Raw genomic sequence first — 18984 nt, 5'->3', positions numbered from 1 at the left:
GGTGGGCAATATAAGGGCTTTAAAGGGCTTTAAAGGATACCAGACGAGGAATAAGGGTCTTATCTAGCGAAACGATCGGTCATTTTTCGAAAAAAATACAACTGTATATGTTTTATATAAACAAACGTTCGCCTTCTAAGTGCCTCCGCCAAAACCGCATTTCCGCATTCTCCAAAATGCTTACGCTGTATGTCCTACACCTTCCCTATTCAACTTACGGAAAAAATGTAACTGGCGCTGCGTTCGTTCCGTAAGTAGAATAGGGAAGGTGTAGGACATACAGCGTAAACTTTTTGAAGAATACAGAAATGCGGTTTTGGCGGAGGCACTTAGAAGGCGAACGTTTGTTTATATAAAGCATATACAGTTGTATTTTTTTCGAAAAATGACCGATCGTTTTGCTAGATAAGACCCTTATTCCTCGTCTGGTATCCTTTAAAGCCCTTTGAAACTGCACTGAAACTGTTATTTTGACCTTCAACCGTTTGGAGGCCATTGAAGTCCACTATAAGGAGAATAATCCAGGAATGTTTTCATCAAAAACCTTAATTTCTTTTCGACTGAAGAAATAAAGACATGAACATCTTGGGTGACATGGGGGTGAGTAAATTATCAGCAAATTTTCATTCAGAAGTGAACTAATCCTTTAACATGTATATATTTATTTAACATCTTTTGTTGCTTGATTAACATTAATGACAGGTATTTAATCGGGCTGCTGAATGCATGGACGTAATATACTGACACTTGCCCACCTGTTTACGTCCACTTAAGCCATAACCGACTGTATTCACACGATAGCCTACTCCACACGATGGGCATTTTGACATCTCTGTGTGCGTGTATTTGACTATTCAGGCGCAAGGAGATCTGATCACGCGCATGAGAGAGCGCTTCAGTTGTGTGTCATTCATCGCGATTTCGCCTATCCCGCCTTCACTAACATCAAGTTAATCGATCAAGAATTGTGATTGAATTGCAAATTTATGATACGACGGCTACCTTTCATTTGGCTGTAGGCTGAAATTATATTCAACCCGCCAAAGTGGCTAGTGGGAATGGCTGTCTTACCTGCCACAGCTGAAATCTACCCGCATTTGGCGGGTGTTAATGTCAAGCCCTGTATACTATGTACTTATGCACTATGCACGCAACTGTGTAGTGTATGAATTTTATAATGTTATTTTGTCATTCAACATCAGAGTCTGTTAGCCCCTCCCCCTCTGCTACGTAATTAAAGCTGCAACAGTTGAGTCCATGAAGTGTCCAAAATTCCATGTTTTTTTGGTTCATTAAGTGCATCATCTGGGTATTTAAAGTGTACTTTTTCTATTTTAAATTTTCACACTACTCGCACTTTTTATACTACAAAACTTCATAGAATAGTGCATAAGTACACGAATTGTGACGCACCGCAAAACTTTGTAAATGTGCACATGGCCTCTTTAATACAGACACATAAATGCACTTCGTTTCTCCTGTGAAGAATGCCTTGTCAACGATTTGAATCATGTTGAATGAGTCTTATCTGTGTCTCCAGACTCTTCTTCTCTTTCACCAGTTTTTTCCCATCTTCTTTTAATCTCTCTCTCTCTTCCTTCACTCTTTTCTCCTCCTCTCTCAGCTTCCTCATCTTCTCCTCAAACAGCCACAGTTCCTCCTCAAACTGCTCTTCTTCTTTCACCAGTTTGTCCATCAGTTCAGCATGCTCTCTCTCTCTCTGCTCCAGTTCTTTCTGCTGCACAGCCACAGTCCCGCCATCCAAACTCTGCTGTTGAGACAGTAATAAGAGTAAATAATCATTGACTGGAAAAACATGCTTCAAATAATACTTCTACTACTACAATGTGTAATATCAACACGTAACTATCACATTCTAGATAAAGATCTTAGATAAACATGCTGTGAGAAAAATTGCCACACCAACCCTTTTGACATCATAATCACTAGTAAGATTAGGGGGCGGAGCTTCTCCCTCCAGGAGGAGGAGATTTTGAACTTCAAAGCAGCTGTCTTGGATTATTATAGCAGCCTTCAAAATAAGAGTATGATATTTATACATTATACAAACACATAAACATTTAGCTATTATTAATTATAAGTCAATCAATAACTTCCACCTGCAGACTGTAGAGTATATGGATTAAGTTGTGAACACCCTCTGCTACCTAGATTTGTAAAAAAAAAAAATAAATAAATATGCCATTTATTATAATCATAAATGCTAAACAGACAAAATGGACCTCATTCATGATCCACAAGCAGAATTTCTACATAAATTACTGCTAAATGCATGATTTAGGGCTGGAACGACGTGTTGATTACAACTGTTTATGTTGATCTCTAATCCCTGGTGGTCATGTTTCACACAAAACAAAACTCTAGAGCAGATGCCAGTGGCTAGTATGACAGCACCGCTTAATATGAGCCTGCACACTTTTAGGACTCAAAGCCATGGAAGCTTGTTTCTGCCACTGAATAATTGCAAGTTATAAAGTGAGAATTGCAAGATATAAACTCGAAATTACAAGTTTTGTGCTACATCCCAATTCACCTACGTATATATACTATTCCCTAAAAGTATGCACTGTTTTTGAAGAAAAAGTACATACTTTTGCGTGTGTAGCAGAAAAGTAGGCAAGCTTTGGGACATACTACTTCGTCACAATTGCATCTTTAACGGAGAGCTCTGTTACTTAGTTGCGTGCATCCTGTCACCGTTTAAACTGCCCTGTCAATCATCTCATCACAGTTAAAATCCTCCACATTGAATTTAATTTAATTTCCTACCGTTTCGGTGAGAAATGTAGTCGCATGTTGATCTGCCAGTCATGGGTCTTTAATGCAGAGACTCTCCTCATGAGTTTTCAATTTGCATAATGATGCCTTTAAAAGTTATAATGACCAAACGTATCTTTACAAAAGTTCACAATGCTGTTGCAGATTAAATATAATGTGGATAACATTGAATAAATATCTTTTCATCAAGTTAGATACTGATTATTAATCACTCAGCAAACCCCTTTCTCTAAACCTCTCTAGACCTTTGGAATTGCACATCCGCCATGTTTGTAGTTTTTTTTAACACTTTTTATTCATGTTTGTAATTCTAATCGAATCCTAATCCAACGCGCAATGGGTTATGGGCAACTCGCACAGATTATTTGTTCACTACAAGACTAGTAATGTGCGCTAACAAAGTAAACAGGGTCAATTTTGATTTCATGATGACTTTAAATGCTTTATAAGTAGTGCAGAGAGTATGCTTGATGAACGTAAATCATTTCTCTGTCTCCATGAGTAAACTAAACCCGTCATGATATACAGTTCACTGTGGCTCTCACATTATATGACATGGCAGACAAAGTCATCCAGTGCGATTCCATTCATTCAGGGCGGGTTTGTCAAGAATGTGGTTGTGAGTCCTGAAAATGTGCAGGTTATAGAATAGGGTTGTCACAAATAGGATGAATTGCATAAGAATGTTTTAGAATATTGTCAGAAAATATTATATGCATGTTTTTGAAGAATAAGGTCAAATACATAGTAGATATAACACTTGCAACTGTGGTTACCTTTAAATAAGTCTGGTGGGCAGGGCTTATCGGGGCTATTGCAAGAGGCCCCACCCCTGTTCCTACCAGAGCACTCCTCCTGCTCCTAACTGGCAAATTCTGTTCTTTATCTGGACAGAAAGAGATATTATTTGGATGGATGGATGGATGAAATAAATAACACAATTTTAGATTTTTTTTTGTGAGAAATATTCCTTTGACAGTGTTCCTTATAATTACAGTAATTTTGACAATAATGCAATTGTTTTCTGGTCTGGGTGTTGGTAAAGTGATTACTCACAGTTTGCTCTTTCCTGGTCAAAGCTGTCATGGTTACTTGGTGCCCATATACAAGGAAAAAGCCAAGACAACAAAGTGATAGCCAGCTTCACCACTGGGAAAGAAAGAGACTTTGGTAAAGATCAGTAGCACCTGACTGTGTGTCTATAGATAAAAAGATAAAATTACCTTCTTCCTGTGCGTCAGACAGTAATGTGACACCCTGAGGAGTGTTTTCAGGGTGGGGATGAACAAGAAGACGGCAAGTAGCCAGACTCCATCTACCAGTCCCTCTACAGATCCTTAATTTCTCCTCAATAACAGAGCACAGCTGCAGATCCAGAGAGAACAGCGCCTCTATATGCACAGACATACACAAGACATCAGATATTAGGAACAATAAAGTCATGCACAGATGGATGCTTGGATAATTACCTTGTAATTTCTGTATCTTCTTGACTTTGATTTCCCCCTCATTCTTCTTGGTCTGATCATCAGGAAGGCTGAAACAAATATAAATATACACCATTCAAAGTTTAGGATCGGTATAATTATTTAATGTTTTTGGAAGGAAGTCTTGTATACTCCTCAAGGCCGCATTTATTTTGATAAAAAAAAATGCAGTAAAAACAGTAAAATTGTGAAATATTATTACAATTTCCAATTTTAATATATTTTGAAATGTAATTTATTCCTGTGATGGCAAAGCTGAATTTTCAGCAGGCATTACTTATTCTATAAAATTATTCTAATATGAAAATCTTACTGACCTAAACATTTGAACGATAGTGTACAGACTTGAAAAATGTCATTGAAAACAATTAAAGAGGTCTAACACACCTCTCAGTGGCCTGCCTCAGCAGCGTCATCCACGTGTTACGCTCCTCACGAGTCTGTGTGTGTATCTCATACATCTCCGGCCCCACAGAGCAATCACCACTGATGAGAAATAATCCTTTCTCCTGATTGGCTATTTCTCTCACAATGAGCCTTCGCAAGGGCATCACAGATGGCTTCTGCTCCTGAAGATACAATATATTTAAAACTGATTTTACTATTAAATTTAAAGCACATTTTACTATTATATTTAAAACCTTTTTGATTTTAATATTATATTAATAGCATTTTTAAATTTTTTATAGGGTCTAAATGTATGACCCTAAGTGCACAAACACAATATAATGTGTATATTTCTGTACCAGTGCGGCAAAGACAAACTTCTGCTCTTTCTCTTGTAGGAAAGCCAGAACGTCTGTGAGGAGCAGCGCAAGAACATCTGTAGACGAGAGAAAGAGTCACTGGAAATGGAATTAAATAATATATTAATGAAAAAAAAGAAAAAGAATACAAACTAGGGATGCACCGTTATCGCCAAAAAATTAGTATCAGCTGATAAAAGCAAAAACATTATTTGTAGCACGCCTTCAATCTAATAATCACGAACAGCTTTGTTACTTCTGATAAGAAGTCTCAGATTTAAAATTCGGTCAATTTTATCATGAAACTCAAACAATAAACACCGTTTTGACGCTCTTAAGTGTGACATGACAGATCGCTGTAGCGCCTTCAAGCGGCAGCGTGGAGCGCAAGTCTTTTCTTCCACTTGAATACAAGTTATAGCACGAAAAACATGCATGAACATCAAAAGGTATGTTGAAAGATACAGTACAGCTTACTGAAATGAATCATGCTAGAGGTCGCTATAGGACTATTCAAAACAAAGGCGTAGCTTGATGACGCCAAGTTTGAGCGCGGAATCTTGGGACATGTGGTCTTCACCTCAATGGCCGGTGGAAATGAATTGGGATAGGACTCAGGAAGAAATTCATGTTCATGGATGTGATTATTAACGTTATTGTAGTATGAAGCAGAGCAGGACCAAGTGTTGTGGGAGCTGAACGAGGCCGCTGGAGCGATTGCGCAACACACGCCTCACGAGCAGCGGGACCTTTATTATGTCACAGTCACCGGCGTTGCTTCCGCTTTTCCGGTCATGAATATGAGGTAACACAGCTCTGCTTATCATCATGATACATTTGAGTGTGTTGAAAATGTTATAACGTTACTCTGTGCGTTCGCTCGGTCGGCTGCTGTGAGACACTTTTGCACACTGCGGTAAGATAGATCGATTTTAGAATATCATATTAATAAATGCTGGATGGCTTGTGTTGATAAATGGCATTGTATGATGGAGAAAATTCTGTATTACTGTTACTAAAAATACAGCTGCATCTGATTATGCTATGTTAGCTACTTGACAAAATAGTATTTTTCTCTGAGGCAAGGTAAAGCATGGTACTTGCAAAAAATCAAGAAAATTAGATTTAAACAGTAAGACTAAACGTGTTGAGCTATATAACAATAATTAGTTTTCTGTCTATAAATATATCAAAACAGTTGTTCCCTTTTCTATTAAAACATGTAAATATTAAAGCGTATTTGGTGTTTCCATGGTTTCTACAAAATAAAACCGGAAACCGAGGGTAACGCGGGTATGACGCAATTGACAGGCGACTCCTCACACGTCCCGGAGCCTTGGTTAAAATTGCAATTTTCTCATGATTTACAAATAGTTGCAAACATTTGGGATATTGTAAGTACTCAGGTGAACAAAATATATAACACTGGCCTAGTGGTTTTTGGATATTTTACTGTAAAATTCTTACATATTGCACCTTTAATGTTACATTTACCTCAGGAAAGTTATCCAATGTTCACAGTTCATTAGTTAGCTATAAAAATAACACTAGAGGAGCTTTTTTCCTGGTAATTATATATGTATGCTTGAATAAATCTGTCATGAAGACAAGTGTTTAAGAAAACTACCTTATGTGCAACTGAGTTGTATACAAACATTTCAGTTTTTATTTGAGTGTAATTATTATATCTGAAAATAAATAGCAGTTGAATATAATTATAATAGTTAAAATAGTTCATTTTAACCTCTAATATTACAGTCATGTACCAAATAAGAAGGTTCCCTGTATAGTTTACAGCATTAGCTGTGAGAGATTTTTTTCCTTAAGAAAAACAAACTATCGGTATCTGCAGGTATCATTCTGAATAATCGGATATCGGTATCAGTGGAGGAATTTAGTATTGGTGCATCTCTAATACAAACACACGTGCAGTAAGACCTCTTAGTCTGCCAGAGGTGGTCCTACAAGTCAGCACTGAAGAGTGTGTGAGAGTTCGGTGTGTTTTCTGCAGGTCTTGCTTGCCGAAGATCTCGCCGTTCTTCAGACGAGTGCAGCTCTTGTTGTCTAGACGACTTATGATGTCCTGTAGTTTCTTTGCACGTTCATAATCTCCCACACGCCGCTCCACCTCCTCTATCACCCCCCGCAGACCCTCCAGTGACACTGCAATATCATAGCGCTCAGCACTGCCATCTACAGAAGTGCATACACATCACAGAGGTGAGCATTCAGATTCCTTTTATCAAATATTATGTATTAGGTTACACAAAATGTTTATTTTTATCTATTGTATAATGTAATAGTGCTATTCATATGTATCTTATATTTAAAGATGATTATTTATTGCAATTTATTAACTTCTACAGAGATAAATTTACCATCAGTGTGTTGAAGGAGTCTCTCTACCAGAACAGGGTACTTTGTGATTCTCTGGGTAATAAGCAAAATGAATTCTGGGATTTCACGACGTTTAATGACAGAGTTGGTACTCAGCTGCTGTAGGGGCAACACATATGGTCATTAACATTAAACTCAAACTGTTTTGTATGAGTGTGTCACGTGTGTTTAATCAACTTACTCTGAGAAATAATTGTAGTTTCCTGTTGCTCTGTAGTTGTTGCTTATAAACTTTCAGTGCTTCTGTATGATGACTGCAGAAGTCGCCGTACAACTCTATCATCTGGGAAGCATTTGGGCCTGAGAACTGCATAGACAATTGCTAAATGAACCTAAGCTAAGAACTTGTTCAGCCACAATATGTAAATTGGTCAAGTCAACAGATGTTTAGGTTCTTACTTACCTGTTGACGTAGAATATCACCAATTTGCCGGATGATGTAGTTCTTGTGACTTCCTGGGTGAATAGACAACCACTGTCTGGTCTCCATGTCTTTAAGAAAGTTTCTATGCAAAGCTAAGAGCTCATCCAGCCTGGGGAAAATCTGACCAATTGTGTCCGGCTCCAGCTGCACTTCCTCCAACAGTCCTGGCCTCAAAACATCAGCCATAACAGAGAGAGTCTGGACGTGGTGAAACTCTGTCTGCATCAGCTCTGCGACAAACACAACACTAAACAATCAAATTAGGCTTAACTAAAGCATCCAATTAAATCCAAGACGTTTTTAAACAACAGTGTATTATATGTTATCAAACACTTATCAACAATCTACTAAAACAGGTTTTGCAGCCATAATAACTGACCATAGATGATCTCCTGTCTCTTGACCACCTCTTTGTCCAGTGTCCTACTGAATTCAGTGTCCACAACTGCGCTCCAAGATTCAGCAGAGAAGTCAAATGATACCTGAGCTGACGAATCATCTGAATCTGGCAAAGACATGGTTAATTTGGAAATTGTGTAATTGTGTAATTTGGAAAAACTACAGTTCAGTCAATAATCATGTTTTTTTGACATGAATGAGATCAAACATCACTAGTTTCTATAGACCTTATGCGCCAGAGAAACAAGCGAGCAGCCATCTTTAGATTTTTGTCTTTGAACTTCCGTTTTTGCGGTAGCTCTGTATATTTCTATGGCATCATTGTCAAAGAATAATTAGCTGGTGAAGTGGATTTACTTATTGTAGAGTTAACGAAAGTTGTCATGAGCATTGTAATGTTTGACGCGGATGTCATAACAAATGTCTGTATTTTAAAATGAGCGGTTCATTCATGAATCCGTAAGAGCTTACTTTCATGCTGTGGAAATACAAAACGGAAGACAGAACACAAAGAGCACAATGCTGAAACAGGGCGGGGCTACATAAAGTCTATACTTGAAAAAAAAAAAAAAAAAAATCACACTAGACATACTTTTTTTTTTTTAAACGGTACTTTTATGCTGCTTTTTCTTCATTTTTGTAGTTAAAGGTGCAGTATGTAGGATTTCTGTCTGCTAGAGGCCTATTCAAAACAAAGGCGTAGCTTGATGACATCAAGTTTGAGCGCAGAATCTTGGGACATGTGGTCTTCACCGGACGGTGCAAAAGAATTGGGATAGGACTCGGGAAGAAATGATGTTCATAGATCCGATTATTAACGTTATTGTAGTATGAAGCAGAGCAGGACCGAGTGTTGTGGGAGCTGAACGAGGCCGCTGGAGCGATTGCGCAACACACGCCTCACAAGCAGCGGAACTTTTATTATGCCACAGTCGCCGGCGCTGCTTCCGCTTTTCCGGTCATGAGTATGAGGTAACGCAGCTCTGTTTATCATATTAGATACATTTGAGTGTGTTGAAAATGTTATAACGTTACTCTGTGCGTTCGCTCGGTGGGTGTTGTGAGACACTGTTGCACACTGCAGTAAGATAGATCGATTTTAGAATATCATATTAATAAATGCTGGATGGCTTGTGTTGATAAATGGCATGCATTTCATTTTAAAACATATTGCATGATGGAGAAAATGTGTTTCCATGGTTTCTACAAAATAAAACCAGAAGCCGAGGGTAACGCGGGTATGACGCAATTGACAGGCGACTCCTCACACGTCCCGGAGCCTTGTTTAAATTTGCAATTTTCTCACGATTTACAAATAGTTGCAAACATTTGGGATATTGTAAGTACTCAAGTGAACTAAATATATCACTGGCCTAGTGGTTTTTGAATATTTTACTGCAAAATTCTTACATATTGCACCTTTAAAACCATAACAAAAACATTTTCATTACTTGAAAATAAATGGTAACTGAAATAAAATAAAATATAGAAAAACTTTTATTTCAGCTAGCTGTTAAAACATTTTTCATTTTCACTTAACACTTAACACCACAAAATTAAGACTAAGCGTGTTGAGCTATATAATAATGATCAGTTTCCTGTCTATAAATGTAATGAAACAGTTGTTCCCTTGTCTAATAAAATATATAATGTATTAAAGCGTCTTTGGTGTTTCCATGTTTCTAAAAAATAAAACTGGAAACCGAGGGTAACATGGGTATGACGTCATTGATAGGCAATGCACGGACATGGTCCATGTCCTGGTTAAAATGGCTTATTTCTCTGGATTTAAACATTCTTGGAAACATTTGGGATAAAGTAAGTACACAAGCCAACAAAATATATAACACTGTTCTAGTGGTTTTTGGATATTTTAATCCAAAAATCTTACATATTGTGCCTTTAATGATACTAAAATAACACTCCTCAACATTCCAGTCCCAATTTAATTTCATTGTATGGAAAAAATCGGCATGAAATTCTGCACCTTTTGAGTTCCACAGAAGAAAGACAATGTGTTTGACTTGAAGTGGCGCTGCACAGACCGATCTGTGTATGACATCAAAGTGCCGCAAGAGCAATTAGAGAGCAGACAGCTCCGTATGCCTTCAAATCACTCTCGCGGTACTTTGATGTCATACACCGATCAGTCTGCGCAGCGCCACTTCAAGTCCAACACACCTATTAACTCACTGGAGGTGGGGCTTCCAGAAGAATGACCAATAAAAGACTTGCTTTTCCGCAGAGCGAAATCATGGCCACATCCCTCACTGTTACTCCGCTTTCTGATACAGAAACATACAAAGCATCTCAAAATGTAAACATTAGTGACATAAATTCAAATGAAGTCTGTGGAAAACATATACAGACCTGTGTGACACGGTGTTGTTGTTGACCAGAGACAGAGATGGAGAACTGTGACTGGACGAGTCTGTTAATGAAACATACATGATCACATGAGCACTACATGACATGGATGGTTGCGTTATAATTCCAGAGTAACATGATTGGCTCTCTCACATAGTAATATTGAAGAGTCAGCGCATTTCAGAAGTGCCTGATTAGGATTCTGGGTAATAAAAATAAATGCAATTACAATCTTTCAAACGAATGCAGTTTCAAGTACTTTTGTAAAGGAAGTGTTAAGTGTTTACACACACGCACTCACCTTCAAACACAGAGGGGCAGAACCACAGCAGGTCTTATGAATGATCATGGAGCAGTCTGTACAGGAAGTGATATCATCAAGTCAGTGTAGACTTTTGGTACAGCGGATTTTTTGCATAAATTTAAAAAAAAAAAAAATGTCTGTAAAAGAAACACACACTTACATGTGCACTGCTGTGGTTCGTCACTGTCAGCTCCCTCGCAGACTTCACAAGCTGCTTTAACAGGCTGCTTCGGAGGGCAGAGTTGGTGCAAGGCTGAGGAAACCTCTGCGTTTACCTGTAAATAAACAGATATTGGAGCTTTTTTCCTGAGGATATACATACATAGGCTGCGTCCGAAAACTGGAAAATGCTGCCTTCGGAGGACACATTTCAATGCGTTCTTTGTATGCGTTTTATTTCATTTAACTTTAAACTGGTGCACACTTTTACTGTCTCTCTCTCACCTTGCTTTTTATTTTGGTGTTGACCATCTGGCTCCGGAGGAAGCTTAGTGTTCGACTCACTTTATATTTCTCTGTCTCACTTTTGGATGTAGGGATGATTTTCTCTTTCTCTTCTTCTTTCTCTGATTTGCTATACCACATACTGGAAATTTGGAAATAAAGAGTGAAACAAATTTAAGCTTCTAAATATATATATATATATATATATATATATATATATATATATATATATACATATATACACACACATATATACAAACCTGATTCCAAAAAAGTTGGGACACTGTACAAATTGTGAATAAAAAAGGAATGCAATAATTTACAAATCTCATAAACTTATATTTTATTCACAATAGAATATAGATAACATATCAAATGTTGAAAGTGAGACATTTTGAAATGTCATGCCAAATATTGGCTCATTTTGGATTTCATGAGAGCTACACATTCCAAAAAAGTTGGGACAGGTAGCAATAAGAGGCCGGAAAAGTTAAATGTACATATAAGGAACAGCTGGAGGACCAATTTGCAACTTATTAGGTCAATTGGCAACATGATTGGGTATAAAAAGAGCCTCTCAGAGTGGCAGTGTCTCTCAGAAGTCAAGATGGGCAGAGGATCACCAATTCCCCCAATGCTGCAGCAAAAAATAGTGGAGCAATATCAGAAAGGAGTTTCTCAGAGAAAAATTGCAAAGAGTTTGAAGTTATCATCATCTACAGTGCATAATATCATCCAAAGATTCAGAGAATCTGGAACAATCTTTGTGCTTAAGGGTCAAGGCCGGAAAACCATACTGGATGCCCGTGATCTTCGGGCCCTTAGACGGCACTGCATCACATACAGGAATGCTACTGTAATGGAAATCACAACATGGGCTCAGGAATACTTCCAGAAAACACTGTCGGTGAACACAATCCACCGTGCCATTCGCCGTTGCTGGCTAAAACTCTATAGGTCAAAAAAGAAGCCATATCTAAACATGATCCAGAAGCGCAGGCATTTTCTCTGGGCCAAGGCTCATTTGAAATGGACTGTGGCAAAGTGGAAAACTGTTCTGTGGTCAGACGAATCAAAATTTGAAGTTCTTTTTGGAAAACTGGGACGCCATGTCATCCGGACTAAAGAGGACAAGGACAACCCAAGTTGTTATCAGCGCTCAGTTCAGAAGCCTGCATCTCTGATGGTATGGGGTTGCATGAGTGCGTGTGGCATGGGCAGCTTACACATCTGGAAAGGCACCATCAATGCTGAAAGGTATATCCAAGTTCTAGAACAACATATGCTCCCATCCAGACGTTGTCTCTTTCAGGGAAGACCTTGCATTTTCCAACATGACAATGCCATACCACATACTGCATCAATTACAACATCATGGCTGCGTAGAAGGATCCGGGTACTGAAATGGCCAGCCTGCAGTCCAGATCTTTCACCCATAGAAAACATTTGGCGCATCATATAGAGGAAGATGCGACAAAGAAGACCTAAGACAGTTGAGCAACTAGAAGCCTGTATTAGACAAGAATGGGACAACATTCCTATTCCTAAACTTGAGCAACTTGTCTCCTCAGTCCCCAGACGTTTGCAGACTGTTATAAAAAGAAGAGGGGATGCCACACAGTGGTAAACATGGCCTTGTCCCAACTTTTTTGAGATGTGTTGATGCCATGAAATTTAAAATCAACTTATTTTTCCCTTAAAATGATACATTTTCTCAGTTTAAACATTTGATATGTCATCTATGTTGTATTCTGAATAAAATATTGAAATTTGAAACTTCCACATCATTGCATTCCTTTTTTATTCACAATTTGTACAGTGTCCCAACTTTTTTGGAATCGGGTTTGTGTGTATATATATATATATATATATATAAATAGAAGGGAATGTTTGTATGCATGGGTGTGAGAGATCAAATACCTTCTGATCTCTGTGGATGTTTCTTCATCATTGATGGGAAACTGCTCTAGAAACAAAACAAAAAAACTGAACATCCTTGCAAACTACTAGTACACTTTATTTTGCACATCTCAATTCATCTTGAACACACTAGTACAGATACACATAAGAATAAAAACGGTAACACTTTACAATACTGGTGCATTAATATGCATTAATTCCAGTATTAATTTCGTTGACGAATAATTTGTGTCATAATTTTCGTCAACGACATTTTTTCATGGACGAAAACGAGACGATGACTAAATAAAAATGTGCTTTGAATGACTAAAACTATTACGAATAAAAACAAGACGAAAATGATAGAGAGGGACGATTCCGGAAGATTTCCAGTCAGGACTGCTGTCCTGTGTGGAAGATGCGCACATTTGAAGTGTAACGTGCTGATCTAACCGCGGGAAATGCGGTGCTGTTGCGCACTCTACAGGCTTGCCCAGCAGCATTTCAGACTGCTTCGCAATTAATGAATAGCGCACATTTATGCCAAACGATTGCTTATAAGCTAATGTTGATGAATTATGACAATGTTTACTACACAATGTTTATTTGGTAATATGTTTTAGGCGGTTGTAAGAATGCATATTTTATCTCCCTCATCTGAACTTAAATGAGCCTGCTACAGTGCAGACTGCACACATTTTAGAATAAGAGTCACGGTGTATTTCGGGATGGTTTATAATTATTGTTTTTTCCTGGTCATTATTGTTATTTTGTTTACACAATAAACTGTATTTAATTTAATTTCTATTTAATTAATAGTAAACTACTGTACCTTCTGTCACAGGAAGGAAAGATTAAGAACATTATTTGACACATTATTCAATATATTTTACAAGTATAAGGGTTATTATAGTTAACTAAACCTAAAACCATAAAAAAATCTTCATTACTTAAAAAATAAACGTTAACTGAAATAAAAAAAATAAATATATATAAAAATGTAAACTTATTTTATTTCATCTAGTTTCTAAGCTTTAACTGAACTTGATGCACTAAAATAACTAAAACAGAAATAAAAAAACTATGTAGACATTTAAAAGCAAAAACTAAAACGCAAACACAAAAATTACTAAAACTTTTAACTAAAATTACAATGAAAGCAGAAAAACTAAAAATCTAATCAAAATTTTAATAAAAACTATAATAGTACCTCAATGATAAGTGTGTCAGTCCCTGAAAAGCACTGAATTTAGCTCTCTTTCGTGTCTTTTTGCACTTGAACGGTCAAAAACCATCGTTTTAGTCAAAAGACTGACTAAAATTAAATCTAAATTTGCTGTCAAAATTAACATTGATTAATTCATGCTTAACTAATGCACAGATAATCATGTGTTAATGTATGACTCATGAAGAACTAAACCATTAATTAATGATTACTGCATCAGCAACTAATAAAGTGTCTATATGATTAATAGATTTAAGTAATATACGAGTTGTTATTAATTAAATGTGGCATAATGTATTAATTCCTTAATAACATATTTTATTAACTAATAGTGTAAATTAATACATTAGTTACCACAATTAGTCAAAGCCATGTATTTCAACTTCCAGTTGTCTGCTTTAATTAATCATTAACTAATAATTTGCAAATGTATCATTATGTTATGACTTTACTTGTTGAGGCACATGACTATTAATTAATTGTTAAGTAACATGTCATTTATGGGCTTTTGAAAGTTGCACATGCAGTGAGTGTAATGTCAGAGAATATGTTTGAAAGAATGCACACAAATATCAGCACACCAGAATCCATACTATTGACCGCTGTTACACGGTGCGTGACCATTATCACATCATGCCGCAACAGCTCTCTACACTGGACATGACAGACCATTGCAAGTCCATTTGTCCTTCATAACAGAAGTCACACAAGAGCTTGGAGTATGTCAGAAATAGAATGTGGCATCAGTTTACTGCCTGGGTTTTGTTGTGTCGTGTAGCGTTGTGCTGCATCCAGTGTAGTATCACTGACTATAATCGGTTCTATTGCCTTTGTCCGGTCTAGACCCACTGTTACGAAATAGCAGTGCCCGGCTACATCCTAGACCTCAAGCTTAACCTTCATACACCATGAACTACGAGGTACTGGATGCGGCAGTTCATCTGGCACAATGGAATCCCAGTTGTTGATGGATGGAAATTGAAATCCATGGCTTATATTGTAGATGTCAAAACCATAATGACATGTTACTTAACAATTAGTTAATAGTCATGTGCCTCAACAAGTAAAGCCATAACATAATGATACATTTGCAAATCATTAGCTAATGATTAATTAAAGCAGATAATTTGAAGTTGAAATACATGGCTTCAACCCACTGTGGTAATCAACCTATTAATTTACACTATTAGTTAATAAAATATGTTATTAAGGAATTTATACATTAACGCCACATTTAATTAATAACAACTCATATATTACTTAATTTATTAATCATATAGACTCTTTATTAGTTGCTGATGCAGTAATCATTAATTAATGGTTTAGTTCTTCATGAGTCATACATTAACACATGATTATCTGTGCATTAGTTAAGCATGAATTACTGCATATTAGTGCACCAGTATTGTAAAGTGTTACCATAAAATCACAGTCAAACACACCGTCCTGTGGACTACAGATGGGTAAACTGTCTTGGATTGGAGAGTCTTGTTCAGATGCTGTAGAGTCTGATTCAAATGAGTCAATTGAGTCTTGAGGATAAATTGTCTAATGAAAATAAGAAGAATAAGAAAAAAAAGACATTGCTTAGTAAATATTACAAATCTTCTTGCATCCACCATCATTTTAGATACTAAAGGTTCACAAAGAGCCTTTACAGATAAATCTTCACCTCACCTGATCCTCACCGGCCTGCAGGGTGTTGATGCTGTTTGTAATGGTAACGCTGGAGTCAGTGAGCGAACTGGTTGTTGAATCAGTATGAGTTGTGAGTCCATCTACAAAAACACATGTATGGACTTTGAAATCAAGATACAAGAACATGCAGCAATAGATATCAGATAGTCAATCAATAATCAAAATTTCAACTGCTGAATTAGCAGATTTCACAGAAGTTCAGTATCAACTGTATTGTTGACCAGATGTTCATGTTCAAATGGTCTCTTAATTTTTAAACATTTTTATGTACTTTTGAAATGCAGATAAACATTATCATTACAATAGCCATGAAATATTTAGTTATAGTTTACTAACTGATATAAAACATCCTCATTCTCATATAAAGGTAGACCATACAAAAACAAACATTCACCAGAGTCGTCAGATGATATGAGTTCCTCATCTTCATCCTGACTGGTGTTGTTAAGCCACACCTGACAGAAAACAGGACATAAGAAATGAAAGGGAAATGAAATTAAATGAAAGAGAACAATGAAATAACGAAAAAATGAATTATAATCAGTGAACAGTGTTGGGCAATAGTGTTCAAATATTTCAGGAAACAGACGCTTCCCAAGGACACTTCCCATTAACAACATGTTAGCAAAGTTATTTTATTGAATAAGCAGCAGCACGGCAATGAGATTTGCTACATCGTTACATTTTCCCTGACAATATTTCAACACTACTGTACTGTATTCATGAGGGTCCTATTTTTTAGACACACTTACTTTAGCCTATTTTTTGGTTGAACAACTGTTCATTTTTTGTAGGACATTAAGAACATTATTAGAACATTTTCCGCCTCTAAAACTAATGGGGAAGAAAGTTTTGTGATGCCGTCTTGAATTATTTTGAGTAGTTCACTCATGTACTGAATCAACTGCAGCAGTTTAATTTTTTCTGTGTAGGCTAGTTAGTGTAACGTGAAGTTAAGAGTAGTTTGCTAGCTAGATATTCCAACACAGTCTGTCACAGCCACTTACATTGTGAAGCAGAGAATATGGTGATCCTTTTTAAGGGGTGCATGTGCATGAAAATTGGAGAGAAAAAGAGAAAGAACTCCATATTTATCACTACTATACATTCATCAGGTACTTGAAATATAACATTCAGTCAGTCTTGTGAATGTAATTTTTATAATCAAAGGAGAAACACTAACCCGAGTATGAAAACAGAGTGTTGCTTTCAGCTCTTCTCTCTGTATCCGCTTTCAGACCTTTGATCTGAGATTGACACATACACAACAAAAAATGGCTTCTTCTTCAAAGCAAACACGGTATAGAACTGATTCCAATCAGAAATATTCAAATAAATTTCATTTTAATTCAAAGTTAATAAGTAATATCTGTGTGACCTTTAACTTATGTTATCTGACCTTGTTTAGTAGCGCAGAGTCCCTCACGCAATCTCGCAGCATTAATATGGATGACTGTAAGGTTTGTGTAGTACAAGAGGACTCGGATACACACACAGACAGAGACAGCATCCCAGAGGCGTGGCTAAACCTGAGGAGGTGGGATTTACCCGCCCACACATGTGACACACCCGCCAGGGGCGTGGCTAATGGATTTGGAGGGCTGAGGAGAAAGTGTGAACAGAAAAGAATAAAATGAGTTAATATGGGTTATAATTCTGTACATGTTATATGTTGTTAATAAAGAACTATATATATATATATATATATATATATATATATATGAATAAAATGAGTTATTGTTGCTCATGAAATCTATATTAAGTCTTCTGATCTATATAACAGCTTTGTGTGAGCTTTTTTTAATGAAAATCCGTGAATAATGACATACATTTTGTGTCTTTTTGTCACACATAGCTATCATTTAGCTTCAGAAGATATACTTTTTAAAGGCGTATTTTGCCTTTATTTAGATCAGTTTGAAAGAGGACAGAAAGCTAAGTGTGAGGGAACAGGAAAAGACCACGAGGCTGGGACTCAAACTCGGTTCGCCCAAAGCAAATTAAAGATTAAATATGAAATATAAAATCTAAATATAGCACACAGGTTAATGCAAACACATTAATGGGTACAAGGATCTACAACATAGGGATATATTACTTCTTGAAGAGTTTTATCAGATCATGTTGATTGGTCTGTTGGGCCAGCTGAAGGGGCGTGTCCCCATCCTGATTGGCCGAGCGGATAGTCATCAGGGCACCAGGCTGACAAAGAAGGAACTCGGAGACGCTCACAAATCCCAGACGCACACATACATGCAGGAGAGATTCTATGTGCACACAAACACACACATTTACTGCATTTTTAGTCAATTAATAAATTGCATTTAAAAGACATTCATTTTCCTCTATGCGTCTCCCACTTTGTTTGTCTGTGAAACTCCTTCAGTGACAGTTTACTTTGGACATCCTCATTTGTGGTCACCACAGTGACCTCTAATCCAATTAGAACTCTGCATTTATAATTCCACTGCTCATCTCCGGACATTTGTGTCATCTGGATGTGAAGCAGGAACAGTGAAATCTGATTACACACACACATCCATACAATACACGGAAGCAGGTGCTGCATTTGCCTTTGCCATCATGTGCACACACACACACACACACACACACACACACGCATACAATAAAGTTCAAACGCACACATAACACATGCACACACACCTTGTGCCGATTGTCCGAGCAGGTTATGAGGGGTGTGTAGGTTGGCTAGAGCGAGTGTGACCCTTTCATCCATCTCTGCTTGGGTAGAGCTGTCTTTCAAACCATATCGACCAATCAGATCTCTGTGCTCA

General features: G+C 37.1%; 1 protein-coding gene across 1 annotated transcript; it reads right to left on the bottom strand.

Annotated features, from left to right (window-relative positions):
• Positions 1–401: 401 nt before the first annotated feature.
• LOC127495467 (rho guanine nucleotide exchange factor 28) lies at positions 402–18413 on the bottom strand. Its single transcript, XM_051862338.1, has 28 exons — positions 18288–18413; positions 17589–17790; positions 17373–17436; positions 17197–17222; positions 16584–16644; positions 16169–16269; positions 15934–16039; positions 13288–13333; positions 11368–11509; positions 11084–11198; positions 10921–10976; positions 10773–10821; positions 10623–10683; positions 10446–10537; positions 8233–8358; positions 7833–8083; positions 7611–7736; positions 7411–7528; positions 6959–7225; positions 5033–5109; positions 4674–4855; positions 4269–4336; positions 4023–4190; positions 3856–3948; positions 3576–3685; positions 2121–2168; positions 1928–2032; positions 402–1771 (listed from the first exon to the last, which is right to left on the bottom strand). The coding sequence occupies exons 1-28, from the start codon at positions 18377–18379 to the stop codon at positions 1496–1498; spliced, it is 3228 nt and encodes a 1075-aa protein (XP_051718298.1). The 5' UTR covers positions 18380–18413; the 3' UTR covers positions 402–1495.
• Between the last annotated feature and the right edge of the window lie 571 nt (positions 18414–18984).

This window comes from Ctenopharyngodon idella, chromosome 15 (assembly GCF_019924925.1).
Source record: "Ctenopharyngodon idella isolate HZGC_01 chromosome 15, HZGC01, whole genome shotgun sequence".
Lineage (NCBI taxonomy): Eukaryota > Metazoa > Chordata > Actinopteri > Cypriniformes > Xenocyprididae > Ctenopharyngodon > Ctenopharyngodon idella.
Note: the sequence above shows the minus strand (reverse complement) of the source record. Positions and strands in the feature narration are given on the sequence as shown.